The sequence below is a fragment of the Labrus bergylta genome, chromosome 22, assembly GCF_963930695.1.
Source record: "Labrus bergylta chromosome 22, fLabBer1.1, whole genome shotgun sequence".
NCBI classification, from domain to species: Eukaryota; Metazoa; Chordata; class Actinopteri; order Labriformes; family Labridae; genus Labrus; species Labrus bergylta.
The window spans coordinates 5887831-5904119 of NC_089216.1; the positions used below are offsets into that span (position 1 = coordinate 5887831).

The 16289-nt window shown below is 38.3% G+C and overlaps 2 protein-coding genes across 5 annotated transcripts in view; both read right to left on the reverse strand.

The window, feature by feature from the left end:
- Positions 1-1009: 1009 nt before the first annotated feature.
- On the reverse strand, positions 1010-5665 carry LOC136177461 (uncharacterized). 2 transcript variants are annotated; one of them, XM_065950761.1, is made up of 6 exons: positions 5242-5665; positions 4320-4430; positions 4206-4221; positions 4027-4106; positions 3635-3694; positions 1010-3018 (listed from the first exon to the last, which is right to left on the reverse strand). In XM_065950761.1, exons 1-6 carry the CDS (start codon positions 5615-5617, stop codon positions 2939-2941), a joined length of 723 nt encoding a protein of 240 aa, XP_065806833.1. In that variant the 5' UTR covers positions 5618-5665; the 3' UTR covers positions 1010-2938. The 2 variants fall into 2 exon arrangements, with proteins under 2 accessions (XP_065806833.1, XP_065806832.1); XM_065950760.1 differs by lacking the exon at positions 1010-3018 and having other exon boundaries at positions 3332-3694.
- A 1335-nt stretch (positions 5666-7000) lies between these two features.
- Positions 7001-16289, reverse strand: part of LOC110004014 (Fc receptor-like protein 5) — a 39988-nt gene continuing 30699 nt past the window's right edge. The window contains exons 6-21 of one of the 3 annotated variants that reach the window (XM_065950751.1): positions 15942-16208; positions 15537-15812; positions 14993-15265; positions 14630-14908; positions 14237-14533; positions 13324-13587; positions 12666-12908; positions 10983-11099; positions 10858-10874; positions 10678-10762; positions 10506-10556; positions 9285-9353; positions 9148-9204; positions 8612-8674; positions 7999-8052; positions 7001-7847 (exon numbers count right to left, since the gene is read on the reverse strand). In XM_065950751.1, coding sequence (XP_065806823.1) covers positions 7840-7847; positions 7999-8052; positions 8612-8674; positions 9148-9204; positions 9285-9353; positions 10506-10556; positions 10678-10762; positions 10858-10874; positions 10983-11099; positions 12666-12908; positions 13324-13587; positions 14237-14533; positions 14630-14908; positions 14993-15265; positions 15537-15812; positions 15942-16208 — 2420 coding nt within the window. In that variant the 3' untranslated portion in view covers positions 7001-7839. The remainder of the gene's footprint in view (positions 7848-7998; positions 8053-8611; positions 8675-9147; positions 9205-9284; positions 9354-10505; positions 10557-10677; positions 10763-10857; positions 10875-10982; positions 11100-12665; positions 12909-13323; positions 13588-14236; positions 14534-14629; positions 14909-14992; positions 15266-15536; positions 15813-15941; positions 16209-16289) is intronic. The other 2 variants (XM_065950750.1, XM_065950752.1) reach the window with 2 other exon arrangements.

Sequence of the window (16289 nt, forward strand, 5' to 3'; positions counted from 1 at the left end):
ACAAACTACCTGCACATTTGCTCCAAGTTAAGTTGTGTATTTATTTTGATAATATTCTAATTAGAACCCCGACACATTTTACTAACATTACTTAGACTGCACCTAAGATCTTCCTGCACTTTAAGTTAGATTGTAAAACTGCATCTTAACTGTCTCAGTTTTTACACTCACAGTTACAGTAAAGCCGTCTAGTCTCTAACAGACAGGTGTACATACCATGCAGGCAGACCTCAAACAGCAGCAGAGCACTGAATGTAAAAAAGCATCTCAAATATCGGATGCGATCAGCGGCCATCTCTGTAGGGAGAAACGTCTGTTTCCTCTTCTTTGCTGAATCGCAAAAAAAAAAGGACAAGGCAGGAAGTAGAGCATGCAGTCTGACCAGACCTGATACTTTATTGTTAGCAGAGCGGAATAAGGGTTAAACATTTTATATCAATGTTTTCTTTTAACCCGCTGTGTGCTGTCCACATACAGCATTAGCTTCTTTATCCACACAGTTTGACCTTAGTTTATGTTACAATGCACATCAGTGATGAGCAAACAGCACTTTATTTTAAATGCAGCATCTTCAGTAATTATTTATGGTCAGAAGAGTCACATACAGGTTAGTTAACATCTTCATCTGCTCCAAATCTTGTACAGCTCATACTACAGCAGGACAACAGAAGAAGGATGAACAGAAGGGGACATAAGGGAAATGAGCTTGTTGCTGTCGACTGTGCTCATGGATTATATTTGGACACACGGTGGCAGTGCTGCCTCAAACAAGAGACCCAGTAGGAGCAATGAAGAAAATCAGGGGGCAGCAAAAGCAGCACCAGACGGACCAAAATCCACCACTCACAATCACTATTCATTCTGCATCTTCATTAAAACTCCTGACAAAGAAGCCATCAAAGACCTCACTGCTGTAGGTCAGGTCATCTAAATAAGTCCAAACCAGAAAGCCAAGCAAGCCTTTCAACCTGCTCCTTTACTCATGTCCACCTCACTAAAAATAAGAACGACCCCCAAATATCATTTTTTTCTTAATCTGTGAGACTCTCATTTTTCTGTTTGGGTTAGGGTTTCTGTTTAATACAAGAATGCAACATTAATTAAAGTTGGAAGCTTTAAAGTGTGTTTCTTCTTAACAACCAAACAATGAAAACCATTAACTGGATAAGTAGGCTAGAAAATGTGCCCAATATTGAGGATTCATTTACTTTTTTTTTCTTTTGGAGGGGGATTTATTTTTGTTTGTATGCGTACCAAAAGTTGCTAACATTGCTCAACCTGTTTATAACAGAGACCGTTTATCCTCTGCTGGACCGGCCACCTTTAAAAAAAACATTTTACCAAGAGTATACCCCCTTCTTTAGACACCAACACACCACTGTGTTTACCTGATTAAAGGTGTATCCATGAAGTGGAGATAAATACTGTTGTTTACAGGCAGAGTGGCTGCTGTGTCACAGAGTTAGTGCAAAGCTCAAAGAAAAGTAGGAGCTTAAAAAAAGTCAACCTAGCTGCTGATGGGAATGAAACATCTAACCATTATTTTACCTCAAAGTTACAAAAGATGCAACGCAGAGCTTAACCGTCTACAACTCTGTGACCCCCCCTTAGACCCTCGAACCTTTCACAAGAAAAGAGAAATTCATAGAAACCAACAACTTTCAAAAAAAAAATGGGAAGAGCATTTCAGAAAGTTTCCTATCAACGAAATCTTACCTCAGTAGTTCATGATTTCCTGTTTAAACTCATAAGTGGGTTGACTTCCTGCAAACATTAAGAAAACAGTATACTGTCAAGGTAACTGTTAAGGACAGGTTTACCATTGGTACATAGTATAACATCTTTAATGGTTTTCTAATATATTCCAGGGTTAAAGTTTTTTTCTTTAGGGTTTTAAGCCATTTGGTGAGGTTAAGAAAATAACATGAAACTGAGCAAAGAAACATTTAAAAAGACGATTGACAGCTTGGTGTTATGAAAAAAAAAGTTTATTGTTGCATAACATAAAACTAGGAGCAATAATGTTAAAAAAAAGAAGAAAAAAAAGGCAGCAGATAAAAGCTATGTATAAACAAAGCACGTCTCAAACACAACACAACACACTTTTCTTCATGGACCGAGAAGAAAATCAGAGAAAAGTGATGAGAAGTTATTCAAAAGGTTCAATAGATTTTGTAGTTTCAAAAATCCATCACACACACACACACACACACACACACACACAAACACACACACACACACACACACACACACACACACACACACACACACACACACTGTGCATGGTTTGATTCTTACCAGTAGGTGTTCCTCTTTTGACTTCAGAAGAAACCGTTTCATGAGACATCTTTTCTACAAATGAACAGATGATTCGTTCTTCAATAACAACTCAGACTGAACTGAACAGATGTTGATCTAGATCATAATCTAAGTAGGGAACACCAACAGTATGGGAAAGCTGAAACTAACACAGTAAACATGTCCGACTCTGATATCTGCATGTGTATGTAGTTTTCATGTACAGTTAAGAATATGCATGAAACAGGCAATATAACATATTTGACATATTTTCATGTAAAGAAAGACGTTTGCAATAGAATGCAGTTTCTGTGATTAGGGAAAGTTAGAAATCTGTTGCAAAGCTATTCGCAACAGACTTCTCAAATTTGCCAAGCAAGACCAAAGAAAAGCGAAACAACAGGAAGGTCAGTTCAAATGTATGCCCTCTGTAAAAAAATAAAACTGGCTCAGGCAGAGGAAAAAAAAACTCTCTTAGGAAGCGATAAATATCAATAAGAGTTGGACGATGGTTGACTTCTATTGGTCGCGACCTGAGATGACTAAGCCAATTCGAAGAAAGTTCATTCCCATGAAGAACCTCGAGTCATTTCAAATATACCAAAATGTTCATTCAAAATAAAGTCTGGACTTGTGTATGTTATGTTTTTGTAGTTGCAGGTGATCCTATCTTCACTTTGGAGTAAACAGAGCTCTCCTCCTCTGGTTCATTTTGCAGACCTGATCAGATGAATAACAAATAAACAAGATTTTTATTTTCAAAAACAGATCGGCATCACATTATAAAATCCAAAGGCTTTTGTTTGAAAGAATATTAAATATTGTAAACACAAATTAAATGAATACATTAACTTAGGTTCAGAAGCAGGACCACGGCCAGCCGTCCCACTCCACCCTCTTTGTCTCGATTCTTTAACCCACCCTCCCTTCCTCTCATCACTTCACCCACCTTCCTCATCCCTTCACCCACCTTCCTCATCCCTTCACCCTCCTTCCTCATCCCTTCACCCTCCTTCCTCATCCCTTCCTCTCGTTTGTCTAATTCTAGGAACAGTCCGGATCGTGATCAGCTCGGCCAGAATTACGTCTGAGACAGAACCCCCATCCTGAGTCTCCCTCTGCCCTGCAGTCAGTCAATCCTTCAAGACCAGCCAACTGACAACTTCTTCTTCTTCTTCTTTTAATATTGTGCTCTTACTGTATCTCAAACACCTTCATGATTTAAAGACTTAAATAAAGGTTGGTGACCATGATTATACCGATATTCTTTTTCGAGCGTTGCAGCGTTGATGAAGCTGTAATGAAGGCGGACCTGGTCTGAAACACGAGTACTCACCTTTACCTCTGTTTTTAAACAGAATCAAAGAGTACGTCACATCGTTGGATTCATCCGCATCTGGAATAAACACGAGAAGATGACTCACCATCTTAAATCAAGGTTACAGTATGTCTATATTAAAAGTTTAACAGAGCAATTTTAACTGTGCTGGGGTCTTTTGACTGAATTAATGATAAAACTATCCCCATTACTTTCAAGATATTTACACATCTGCTTCATTCTTACTGTATTATTAGCCTCATGTTTACTCAAAAAACATTTTTGACAGACTGATTAGTAGTTTTTAGTTCCTATGTTATTGAATAATTAATCAGCCTCAAGTGTTTCTAAGAAATGATGAGGTCTTGAAGATGTATTTTTGTGATATTGACCATTGAGAGACCCTCTACCTTGAGTCTGGTTCTGGTCGACCACGTCGTCTGCAGCTGGGCTCTGATTGGTTTTCTGAGACTTTGAGGGTCTAAAAATCCTGAGAACACAAAGGTTAAAGATCCTGTCAAAACGTCAAACAGACATGAGAAGAAACATCTGCACTTTTAGGTTCTAGAGGGAGAAGCATTTTACCGACCTGGTGACGAATGTATCTGAAAGAAAAAAGGCATTTCTTGATAAATTGTTTAATATTTCTGAATTGATCATTTTCTCTAAGTTTTGTATGTCTTTGAAAATGATCAGGACTCACTCGTTGACTTTCTGTAGCAACACAACAGCAGCAGGAGCATCAGGGTTAAAAGGGAAAAAAACAGTCCAAGGACCAATGGCAGAGGAAAGGAGGAACCTTCAGAGCTGGACACTGCCAAAATAAAAGAACAAAATGGTTATTTGTCAGGACATTTTATAGATTGCTTCCACATGTGTAACTGACAGGTACTATTATGTACAAGATACAATTAAATGTTTATCTGTGAACTTATTTAACCAATTTATGTAGGTTTCCTTTTAAAGGTCTTATTTAAGGGAGCAATATGTCACTAGAGATAAAAATGGGTACTGCAGTCCAAATTCAGCCACCTCCTCCCTAGAGTTGATACGCAAGCCGAGTTAGAATAACACAAACACTGAAGCTTCAGTGTTTATCCAGCTCTGCATCGGTCTGTAAACCTTTCTGCATTCTAACCTCTCTCCATTTTTCTTAAAGCATCTCCAATATTGATCCTAGTTTGAGCACGTTTCTGCTCGTGGAGCTTATTAGAAACATGCAGAGGCTTTTAAGGTCGGGCACAATCACTTCTATCTGAACCAGTTCTGTTGCTCGCTTCCATCACTGAAACACCTGTTGGTTTACCGTTTGCCTGGCAAACCGAGGGGCGTCCAAAACGGCTGTGTGGGGGTGCCTTAAAACCGCTATACCTTCTCTGGTCCAAATAAAAATACAGACCAGTCAGAGAAGCCAGCACTTCAACATATCATGTTTCCTTAATGCCTGATGATATAGTAACGTCCTTTAATCATTTCATTCAGTAAATATCTTACATATGACTCCTTTAAGGCGTCATGTAGCATTACTCTATCTGTCTAATATAAATTAGAAACACAATCTGTATAAGAGACTTTAAAAAACAATCGTTTCGCAAATTAGATTAAGATAAAAAACAAAACATTACTTTGAAAAGTGATGTTGACTGCATTGCTGAATTGGCCTGATGCAGTCTCACACCAGTACACGGCTGTCTTTTTTGGAGGGTTTGTGATGTCACACGTCGAATTTTTCATTGTCCCCCATTCAGAGCAGGTTGACCGATGGCCTTTTTCAGTTAATCTCATCACCCTCCATTTAGAAGAGTTTCCCTCGCAGCTCAGTGAGACATTCTCTGAGGAAACGTGCTGGCCTCTGTCAGGAGGACTCACTTTGATTGAATTTGGATGAATTTCTGAAAAGATAAGAAAAAGTGAAGGGTCAAATCCAGCACAGAGTTTGTAGTTTAATGAGGAAGGTACGGTGAACGGCAAGTTTTGACAGTCTTTAAATACCGACTCCATCTTATTGGCTCTCTTTAGCCGTTCTCACAAATACACTCCTGAAAATATCCAGAGGACTGCTCTGGATATTCTCCTGACTTCGCTGTTCACATGTACACCTCACAGCGGGAGACTTTCCCTGTCAGACAGGAGGGCGGGCGGGACGTGGAAGTAGCGGTCGGAGCAACAGAGTCCGCTATACGACGTCACAGTATTGAAACGTCACTCCGCCCCTCCTATTGGCTCGAGGTGAATTCTCCGGAGAATATCCTGCTGCGTTCTCACATCAGCCCACCCGGACTTGCTGCAGAAAAAATACTAGGAGGGCTGGCCGGAGAAACTCTGTGTGAGATCAGAGTGAAAAATGTGGCTGTTTGCGTTCACACATGCAGCTCCTCCTGGAAATGTCAGGAGTTTTTCAGGAGTTTTCTGCAAGTGTTAACGCCCTATTTGTGAATTCAGCACCATCCACCTTTCTGTTCTAAACAGACAGTATTTGATACTGAAAATATCTTGATATTGATTTGTATGTAAGAATGACTTTAATATTGGCCCTAGCTTGTGTGCTTTCTTGGCTTTTTTGTTTGTACACAAACAACTCAGCCTGTCGTGCATGTGTCTGTGTCTGCAGACGTTCAAATGCTTGTCATGTCATATCACAGTACAGTAAAGAATAAACAGAAGTAAACACTTGGTGGTGCTAAAAGTAAAACATACAGACCTCTAGACCAGACAAACGTGGGTCTGCTGGTGCGAGTATCATTTCCCCTGTTAGCTTTGCACACATATGCTGTTGTGTGTGTCTGTCCATGACCAATGTAGGAACATTGACCTTGTCCACTGCAGCTGTGAGACAGTTTCTCATGACTGTAGGAGTTGTTGGATGATCTGGGAACAGCCTTATACCAGTTGAACGTCCACAATCCATAATTTTTGCTAAAACGGCACTTCAGAGTAACATTGGCTCCAGGACTCGGCCATGAAGTGGACACCTTGACAACAGGTCTGGGATCATCTGTTGAAACGACATGAAACGAAATAAAAAGGTTTCACATAATTACCAATACCACACACTTCCTTCAGACATAACTCATGAACAGCTAGGGGCCATTCTAGAGTCTGTCCTACTGCCTATTGCAAAATGTGCATATTCTTGGCCACTGTTTTGGTTTAAGTTTGTGAGCCCTCAGGGGCCCCCTACTGGTCTGGGGCCCCAAGCAGCTGTTTTTTCCCTTCTCCTCTGGATTTGTTTGAATTTCTGTGTACCAAACCTTGGACCGCATTAAACGCCTTTCCTTTTTGAACGCTCCCTCTGAGTTTACATCTGTATCCATTGGGTGCCTATCTTTGGGTCACAGTCTGGCACCGGTGCTGCTAATAAGTTCAACACAGAAGCTGTCAGGATATCTTAAAAATCCAATTTTATTGAAATGGCAGAAATCTGTATAGACATGTTCACCAATAACCATTGAAACTCAAATATTGTATGAAAGGCTTTTGTTTGAATACAACAAACTATAGTAGCACTAAGGTAAAGAACAGAAAATGAAATGAACTTAATCAAAATCTAAAAAAAAAAAAAAACAGAAAACAGGCTATAACAGCATATGCTAAGTGGTTAGCTTAACGCTAAACAGAGTAGAGATTTTTATACTCTGGTTATGTTCTCATTTTTAAATACTATTCCTCGTGGATAAAATCTTCTGCTCTCGATACAGCACGATACAAGTAGTTCAAATGAAATGTAACTTAGTCTAACAAAACAAAAACATGTGGAACGTAACAATTCAACTTTACAAACACTTTGTGTACAACTATAACTTTGTTGAAGAGACATATGTCACATTTCAACTTGAATCTGATGAATCAGTTCTTTTCTAATGTGACAGATACATGAGACACCTCAGGTCTTATATCTTCCTTTTCTACTTTGTCATTGCATCACAAACATTAGAAAATGACCAAAGAAATGATCCGCCCTGTCCCAATAAAGGCGGGTAACGCTGCTCACAACTTACTAGTGAAAGAAGTTAATCGATGCATGAAATGTTCAACCAAACTTTCAGGAATACAAAATAAATACACAATTTAATTTATTTTCTATGCTACTTACTGCACCGAATACTTTTAATAATTTACAAGCACGAGCACAAAATTATCACATGACAGCTGCAAATGCTAATCAAGCCAAGATTTTTTTTTTCACGCTGCCATCCATTCCTTACGTCTATAGATACAGAACTTTATTGATCTGGAAGAGAAGCAAAGGGAAAAGAAAGATTAGTAATTTTTTAAGAATATTGCAATCTTTACCAGACCTTTATGCCTGTTTTAAAATCAGTTGACATATACATAAAATAAATCCTCATGATGTAAGGTTGCATTAAAACCATGAGCTGTACCTGGTTTGACTTCAGAGTAAACCGATTCTTCAGTTATCGCAGGAGTTGGCTTTCCTGAGAGAGACAATCAGTGTAAAAAAAGTTCATTATACTGAATATTAAGAATAAGCCTTATGTTTGTAATTGTCATGTATGTAATCGTTATTACAATCTGTCATTATTTGTATTGTTGCAGCCATTAACCCTTTCCCCCCTTAGCCAATAAACTGATTTCAGCATCATCTTTAAGCATTAAAGTTGCCTAAGTATGCAAAATGTTCAGAAGCAACACATCTAAAACAAATGCAGAATTCAGATGTATTAAAGGCACAGTATGCGGATTCCACCACCGGGGGGCGCTCAATCAAAACAATAATAAAAGATGACGTTGGTGCTGGCAGGGAATCGTGAGTTCTCTCTGCTAATCAATTTAATCAATTTTTTATTGATTTAGATATTTCAACGTAAACATTGTAATTAAATTCTACATATTGGACCTTTAATGTAAGAACACCTGACGGTTAATATTAACAATAAAAGCTTACATCACCTGCGATTTGAAAGAAAAAACACAACATTTATATTGTTCTGTGTTGGAGAAGAAAAACTGCAGTTGATTGCTTACTTCACTCACCTTTGTTTTTCTTGGCTTTACCTGGATTATGGCAGCTGACTTGAGAATAAAGGACAGATGTATCTAAAACAAAAGACAGATTTTAGGATTGGTTTTCTTTGTAGACTGAATTTGTAAAGTACAGACGGACGAGTTGAAGGATTGAGAAAGAAAAACGTAGAAACACTTGAGTTTCTATGATGACTGTACAGATTATGTGTTATCACTATGGCAGCTCAGCGAATGTTTCTTCTTCTTGCTTTTGTTTGGACCTAAAACTGTCCATCTTAATACTTAATCTGTGAGATGGAAATGTTCTTAAAACACATGACGATCCGACAATAACATGCATCCAACATAAGTTAATTTAAACAGCCAAACTGAGCAGAGACAAGAATAAATGCCCCAAATTTAGCTAACATTTGACAAATTTTGTCTCTTTTGACACCCAGTGGAAATATTTAGAATAATTACTGAACTGCAAGCTGACCCATTATCTCCACCAGTGTGTACCATGATGCATTTTAACATCAACTTAAAGCAGCACTGTAACCTACCTTCTGTTTCTAACCTCACATCAGAATAAATCGTGCTGTCTGGTTCAGGTTTCTTCCCTATAAGACATAACAAATGAGCCGAATGAACGTAAAAACACTTCAGTACTTTTTCTGCTGTTCCTTATTGAAATACTTACCTTTCTTTCCGATGTTTTTGAGCTCGATCAGAGAATATGTAACATCCTGGGACTGGGAGTGGTTTGCATCTGAAATATATGTTTTGTTATCCACAAACATTCTGGGCCGTGCATAAACTACAGTTCATCTACAGTCGGAAACTATTTCAGGAAACAGTTTAGAGCGTATTGGCTGACATCATTGTCCTGGTTTCACTGAGTCATAACTAAGTTTGTGCAAGTGTTTCACAAGCAATCGTTGCCATAACCCTGTGAAGACATGCAGCACTAAATGTTGGTTAGTTCCACTATTAAAAAAGTATTATGGAATATTACAAAAAAGAGGCAAAAGCAAGAAAGAGGAACAGTTCCCTTCAAAGTAAAATGTACATGGTGAAGCATGTTCAGTGCAGTTTTTGATTGGAGGTTTAATGGTGCATTCATGTGGTATCGGACACATCTGGAAAACGAGTTTCCGAGTTGTAAAACGTACATAAACGCCTGCTCAAGTCGGAGCAACAACTCGGAAAAAACTCTGGAAAAGATTTGATTCCGACTTGTTGAATTGTGGTCATATTCGTCATCACATGGGGGGCAAAATATTTGTCTTGTTAATGTTAAGACACTTTTTATTGCCGATAAGTCACAATTTGCACATCAACGTTTGGCTCAAATATAACTCATAACAGAGACAGTCACACATCTTTGTAGCGTCCATACTTTCTTTGTAGTTCTTACAACATTCAAACTTTCCGAACTGAAATCACGTGAACACACTGAATTTAGAAGAATGATTTCACAACTCGGAAACTGGGACCACTCAAGGAGCACATGGATGTAGAATCAGACCAAGTATTTTAACCTTAAGTTTCAGTGATCATTTAGCTTCTTTATCCATGGAAAGTCTAAGTACAAAGTAACATTAAAGCAATAAACAAGATCAAGTGTTAATGTATGTGTCTCTAAAGAGAGGCTGAATAAGTCTAACACACTTAAACATTAGCAAAAGGATGATGAAACTTGCCTTCACCCTCTGAAGTGGCATTGTTCATAGCGCAACTACAAATGAATTATACATGATGCACCAACCAGTTAAGGACACCATTGCTCAATTTAAGAAATATTATACATTGCACTGATTGCCTAAATTGCATTCCAAAAGCGAAAGTAATTGCGTCGTTTAAAAGAAAACCTTTGCATTTGTTGGAACATTTTCAGTATTAGAAAAAGAATAAACTGTACCATGTGCGGTGTCTTCAGGGCCTTTGATTGATTCATAATGACACGCGTCACCTAAAGAGCAATGGAGATCAAATCAATCGAGCTAACTGCACGATAACACTTTGTATCTTTGGATGTTTAAAATAAAAGGTGTTCTTACATATAAATATTTATGATTAATTCAAATGCTTACCCTGCAGGGGAGGTGAGTATTCATGATGCTGAGCGGCCGGATTTGTGGCCGAGTCCTGGTTGGTGCTTTCAGACTGGATTGACCTCCAACATTGAGTAAATAAAAAGGTGTTAACATTGGACGTAATGGCAAAGTGTTAATGTAATGTTTAAAATGAGACACAAGAGAGCACTGAACCAACCTGATAAGGCATGAATCTGTAAAAAAGACATTGTGTTGTTCTTTTAGTTTGCCACCATTTCATGTCAAACATTTGGAATAAACCATCAAATGTGTAAGAGAAAAATATTAAATAAAGGTCTCACCCTTTGACTGCCTGCAGCGATACAACAGGAGCAGAAGAATTATAAGTACTACTCCACAAATCAGCCCGACAATCATGAGAATTAAAAGATATGAAGGGTTCCCAAGCCTGGACACCACTACAAATAATAACAAATAACTGTTAATGAACTTATAAAACACTTCTTAAAATTATAGACAATGATAATTAAATGTTTTGTCATGTTGTCTCAAGCAACGGTGAAGACAAAACACAAACATGTGCAAAGAAAATAGTCTACAATGAATACATCATTTTATCGCAATCCAGGATTTAACCAAATTACTCATTCAACACTAAATTATTGAATCAATAAGGTCAATCACTTAAAGTGTGGTTACTTCCAACTAGATGGTGTATTTGACCTTTTTCTTTTTCAGACAAAACATGGTTTACATAAAATCATTCAGTAATTTGTATCTTTGTAAGGACGGGAAAGTGGCTTAGGCTAAAGAAAGAAAAAAGAAAGAAAAAATGCAAGTGAATTTTTTTACAATGAAAAAAAAAGTGCAGCAATATGTACAGTACAGGCCTGGAGAAAAATGTAAAAATAAAAAATAAAACTAGCAAGAAATAAGTAAATAACAGAATGTAAAAAGTGACAAACTAAAGACGCGACTCAGCGCTAAACAATACCACCGTGGGCCCTTGCAGCGCGGCACACTCTTTGGTTACTGTCAACAATTCTCCAACACTTTGCCCCTCCAACCACCAACAACCTGCAAGGCCCTCAAGCCTCCTCTTATGTAGGAGATGGCACCCCGACCAAAAGAGGTGAGAAATAAGTTAACTCTCTGGAGAGTATTACCTGTTCTGCAAGAAGCACAAAACATCTACAATAAGGCTAAAAACATATCAAAATACATTTCAGTTAAAGGGATACTTCACCCGCAGCAGCCGTCTCACCGCTATATGTATATTTTTTCGCCATTATCAGCTTTCTCCATAGAGCCTGTTAGCATAGCTTCCAAGCAATATGACGGACGTTAAGTTTCGATTCCTTTAAGTAAATTCTTAAACCACCATTTTTTTTTACAAATCATAATTATTCTCAACAACCTAAACATCCCTCCACCTCTGCCTAACTTGGCGCCTTCCACTTGGCACACCCCCATATAAGCCAAAGGCAGGCTTCATCTCTGTTTGGCTATCTTTTGGAAGTGACTTCAGCTAGTCGGTAGGGCTACTTTGAATTGCTTGAGGACCACTGGACTATGTCTGAGAATTGAACCCAAAGTGGATCAATTCATTTGAATTACAGCAGAGGGCAGCATTACGCCTTGTAGCATTCAGCCTGCCAGAAATTCATGAGAAGAAGGTCTGTCTGGCAGTTCCTGGTTGAGAAAGAGGAGTGCAAGCCAGGATATGGAGCAACAGAGGACTAACAAGATATATTTGACATGTGTAACACTGAATAAAGTGTTTTAATGTTAAAAAAAAAAAAAGGTCCATGAGTTTTTTTGTTGCTTGAAAATAAAATGTTTGAAATGATTTTGTCCGAGGTCATTCACACCCAAGTACTGGTTGCTAGTCATGCTAAGCTAACGTTAACACAGGCCTCTAAGCCGGCTTGATGTTACTTCAAGAATGTCTGTTTAACATTAGTGCATGAAAGTATGTACTTACTTTAGAGGGCACGGGGTATCTCCCTGACTATCCCACTCACCTGTTACTGACATCCAACTCTGAGACGACTCTCTCCCTGAGGTCTGACACTTGTAGAAGCCCTCATCAGACTTTGACACAGCAGAGATATTAAGCTCCTTTCTGGTATCATTTTGAATGAGTTTGTTATTCTGATAGAAGAACACATTGGAAACAATATCTGAGCTTCTCAATCTGCAGCTAAGACTAACTGAACTTCCTTCAGTCACTGGATGGACAGGGCTCACCAGGATAATATCAGACTCTGTAAAACAGTTAAAGAAAAGAGGATTCAGTCAGAGGTCATCAGGTTCAAACTTGAAAATTAGCAGACACAGAATGATGAGAATATATTTCTTCTTTTTTTACAGCAATGCTTCAAAGTGATGATTAATCTGATGTGTTATCTTGTGTACACCTTACTCCTTCTTATGTTTAAGACTTTGGCATCAAATGTGTTTGAACAGCAACTGTCTACAAATGTGATCAGTATTTAATAATGATATACACTCAGACCTTAATCTTTGCTTTTATCTAATTAAGAGAGTAAACTCTCCCACACTGGGCTGCTCTTTAACTTCTCAATGTCGATGGAGATAACGTGGAACTGAATGATGTTGAATTGAATACTTGGATGCTGAAAGATAAAAACTTTAAGAAGAAATGTAATAAAAACATACTCTGTTTAGTGATGTTGACAGCGTTGCTGAACTCCCCTGATCCAGACTCACACCAGTACACATTATTTCTTGAGATGTGACGATCTATTGTGCATGTTGATCCAGTCATTTTATCCCACAGGGAGCAATCTGCCAGGAAGCTGTCCTCTTGAAACTTCACTCTCCACTGAGTAGAGTTCCCCTTACACTCCAGTGAGACAGAATCAGAGGTGAAGTGTTGCACTCTTTCAGGACTCACTGTGAGAGATGCTGATGAAGGCAAATCTAAAGAAGAAAGAAAGAAACAAAAGGTTCAACAAATCCCAGCAGTCCAAAGATTAAAAAAGAACAGACAACTACAGTTAGCTGCCATTGGACTTTATATTTAATTAAGATAGACAACCAAGGAACCCTTGCTTCTGTCTATAAATTGAAAGACTTTCTTTGACCTGTGATTTTTCAAAGATATGAAGGATTAGCATTTCATAACGATGTTTCTCCATGAGTAGTTGCATTCTTACTTTTTATTTGTGTTTCAAGTCTGTGGCTTGGTTTTTTCCCTTCTTTTCCATCAGTCCATATACTGTTTTATCAGGAATGGCTGAAATAGATTTTTCATATAGAGTCTACATACCACTGATTACTGACCAACTATTTTAATCAAACAAGCCCTCACATGTGAGAGTAAACAATTAGCAATAAGATGCTTAATTATACAAAGTAAAATGTTTTTATTGAACGATTATTTAAGTGATAGACTCTAATAATCTTCCTTTTAGTGTTTTTCATGCTACCAAAAACAACAACAACCACTCACCAAGGAAACGAGTTTGTTGTACAATACAGACAAAAGTACTGAAGAAACTCTATGTTGTTCATAGATCAAAACTGAATAAAGATATTAATCTCAAGATAAAGACAGAAACAAACTGACCTCCAGACCAGACAAACTTTGGTTCACTATAAGGAGTGTTCATTTCTCCTCTTCCAGCTCTGCACACATATCCTGCTGTGTGTGTCTGTCCATTAACAATGAAGGAATACTTTTCAGTTCCATTTCTGCTTCCAGATAGCAGCTGGTAGTTGTAGGAGTTGTCAGATAGTTTGGGAATAGCTTCATACCAGTAGAACCTCCATCCTGCTGATGGGTGTTTAACCTCACAGTTCAGAGTCACAGAGTCTCCAGGACTCAGCCAGAGTGGAGACACGGTGAGGACAGGCTGGGGTGAACCTGTTGGAAAAGTGATTATTCAAAGAAATAAAACCATGTAATGATGGAATATCTGATAGTACAGTATAATGTTTATATGAAAGAAATGTTACTTACTGGATAAAACCGTTAATGTGATGGGATCGCTCCAACCTGTTGGAGACTGGTCACTTTTTTTTCTGCCCTTACAACTGTAGTTTCCACTGTGTGATGTATCAGCAGGTCCAATACTGTATTCCTTTTCCTTTGGAGGTTTGAATGAGTTGCTTGTTTTCCACTCGTACTCCCACTCAGCGTCGTCTCCATCCTGTATCTCACATCTTAGAGTAATCGACTCTTTATAGTAGATTTCAGACCAGTTGGGGTGCAGAGTCACGACAGCCTTGTTTGCAACCGCTAATGTTGAAGAATTCACAGTAAGTATACAAAGATGAAAAAACCTTAAATCTACACCAAAGAATGTCAATATGCAAAACTTACTATTTTCTTTTAACTGAATTGTATTACTGTCCTCTGTGTAGTAAACTGGGTTTCCTCTCGCTCCTCTACACCAGTAGAGTCCTTCCTTTGAGACACGCTTTTGTCCAGCCGAGGAGAATTCATTTATGGATGATGGGTTAGAGGATTTATCTGCTCTGTACCAAAAGTAGTATTGCCAACCAGATGAAGAGCTCACATCACAGGTCAGGGTCACATAACCTCCTACTGGAATATCTGTGACATCAGCCTTCAGCTCAGGCTTTGGTTTTTGTTCTGTTCAGTTTAAAACAGGGATATATAAATGATTACTGTTTCTTTAAATAGCCATTAATAAAATACCTTATGGAAATAAATACACATGAACTTCATCCATGAAACTTATTGTACCAAAGACACACTTAATCACTGTGATCTGCACTAAAACTTTCTCAATGAAGAAATAAAGTCACAATTTGAGTACTGTTCAGATATGAATGATAGTTTCTCTTAACATAAACAAACCTTCTTAAAACTTGTTTTCATGTTGATTTTAAGTCCATCTTACCTGATACTGTCAATGTGATTGGAGTGCTCCATGGTGTTGAAGAAAGTACCTCAGTTTTGTGTTTTCCCTTACACTTGTATTCTCCTTCACTGTAAGAAGTAGCAGTGATTTCAAAGGATTCACTTTGTCTTACAGATCTATCAGAGCTGGTTGTTTCCCACTCATACTCCCACTCAGAGTCGTCTCCACCCTCGATTTCACATCTCAAAGTGATCTTCTCTCCGCTGTGTATCTCAGTCCAATGGGGCTGAAGAGTCACAACAGCTCTGTCTGATACTGTTTGTGTTCAAGAGATCCCAACAAGGACACAATGATGAGAAAAAAAGAAACAGCTTTAGTCTTTTTATATCAATCAATTTATGGATAGAATATATTATTACAAGTTTTCAAAAATGTTAAACTCACAAATGATGTTGATAGTGACTGAATCACTGTACTCTGTGTAGTAAACTGGTTCTCCTCTCTCTCCTCTGCACCAGTAGACTCCTCCCTTGGAGACACTGATTCGTCCATTGAAGTTTTTACCATCATCTTGTGTGCCCGGGTGATCTCCTCTGAACAAGATGTACGTCCAGCCAGATGATGGAGGGTTCACATCACAGGTCAGGGTCACAGCGCCCCCTGCTGGAATTGATGTCCTGTCAGCTCTCAGTTCAGCCTTTGGTCTTCTTGCTGTTTGATTTGGAAACAAAGATGTAAAAAGGTAAATTACTGTACCTACAATTTGGTCAAATTCAAACAGTGCTGAGCCCA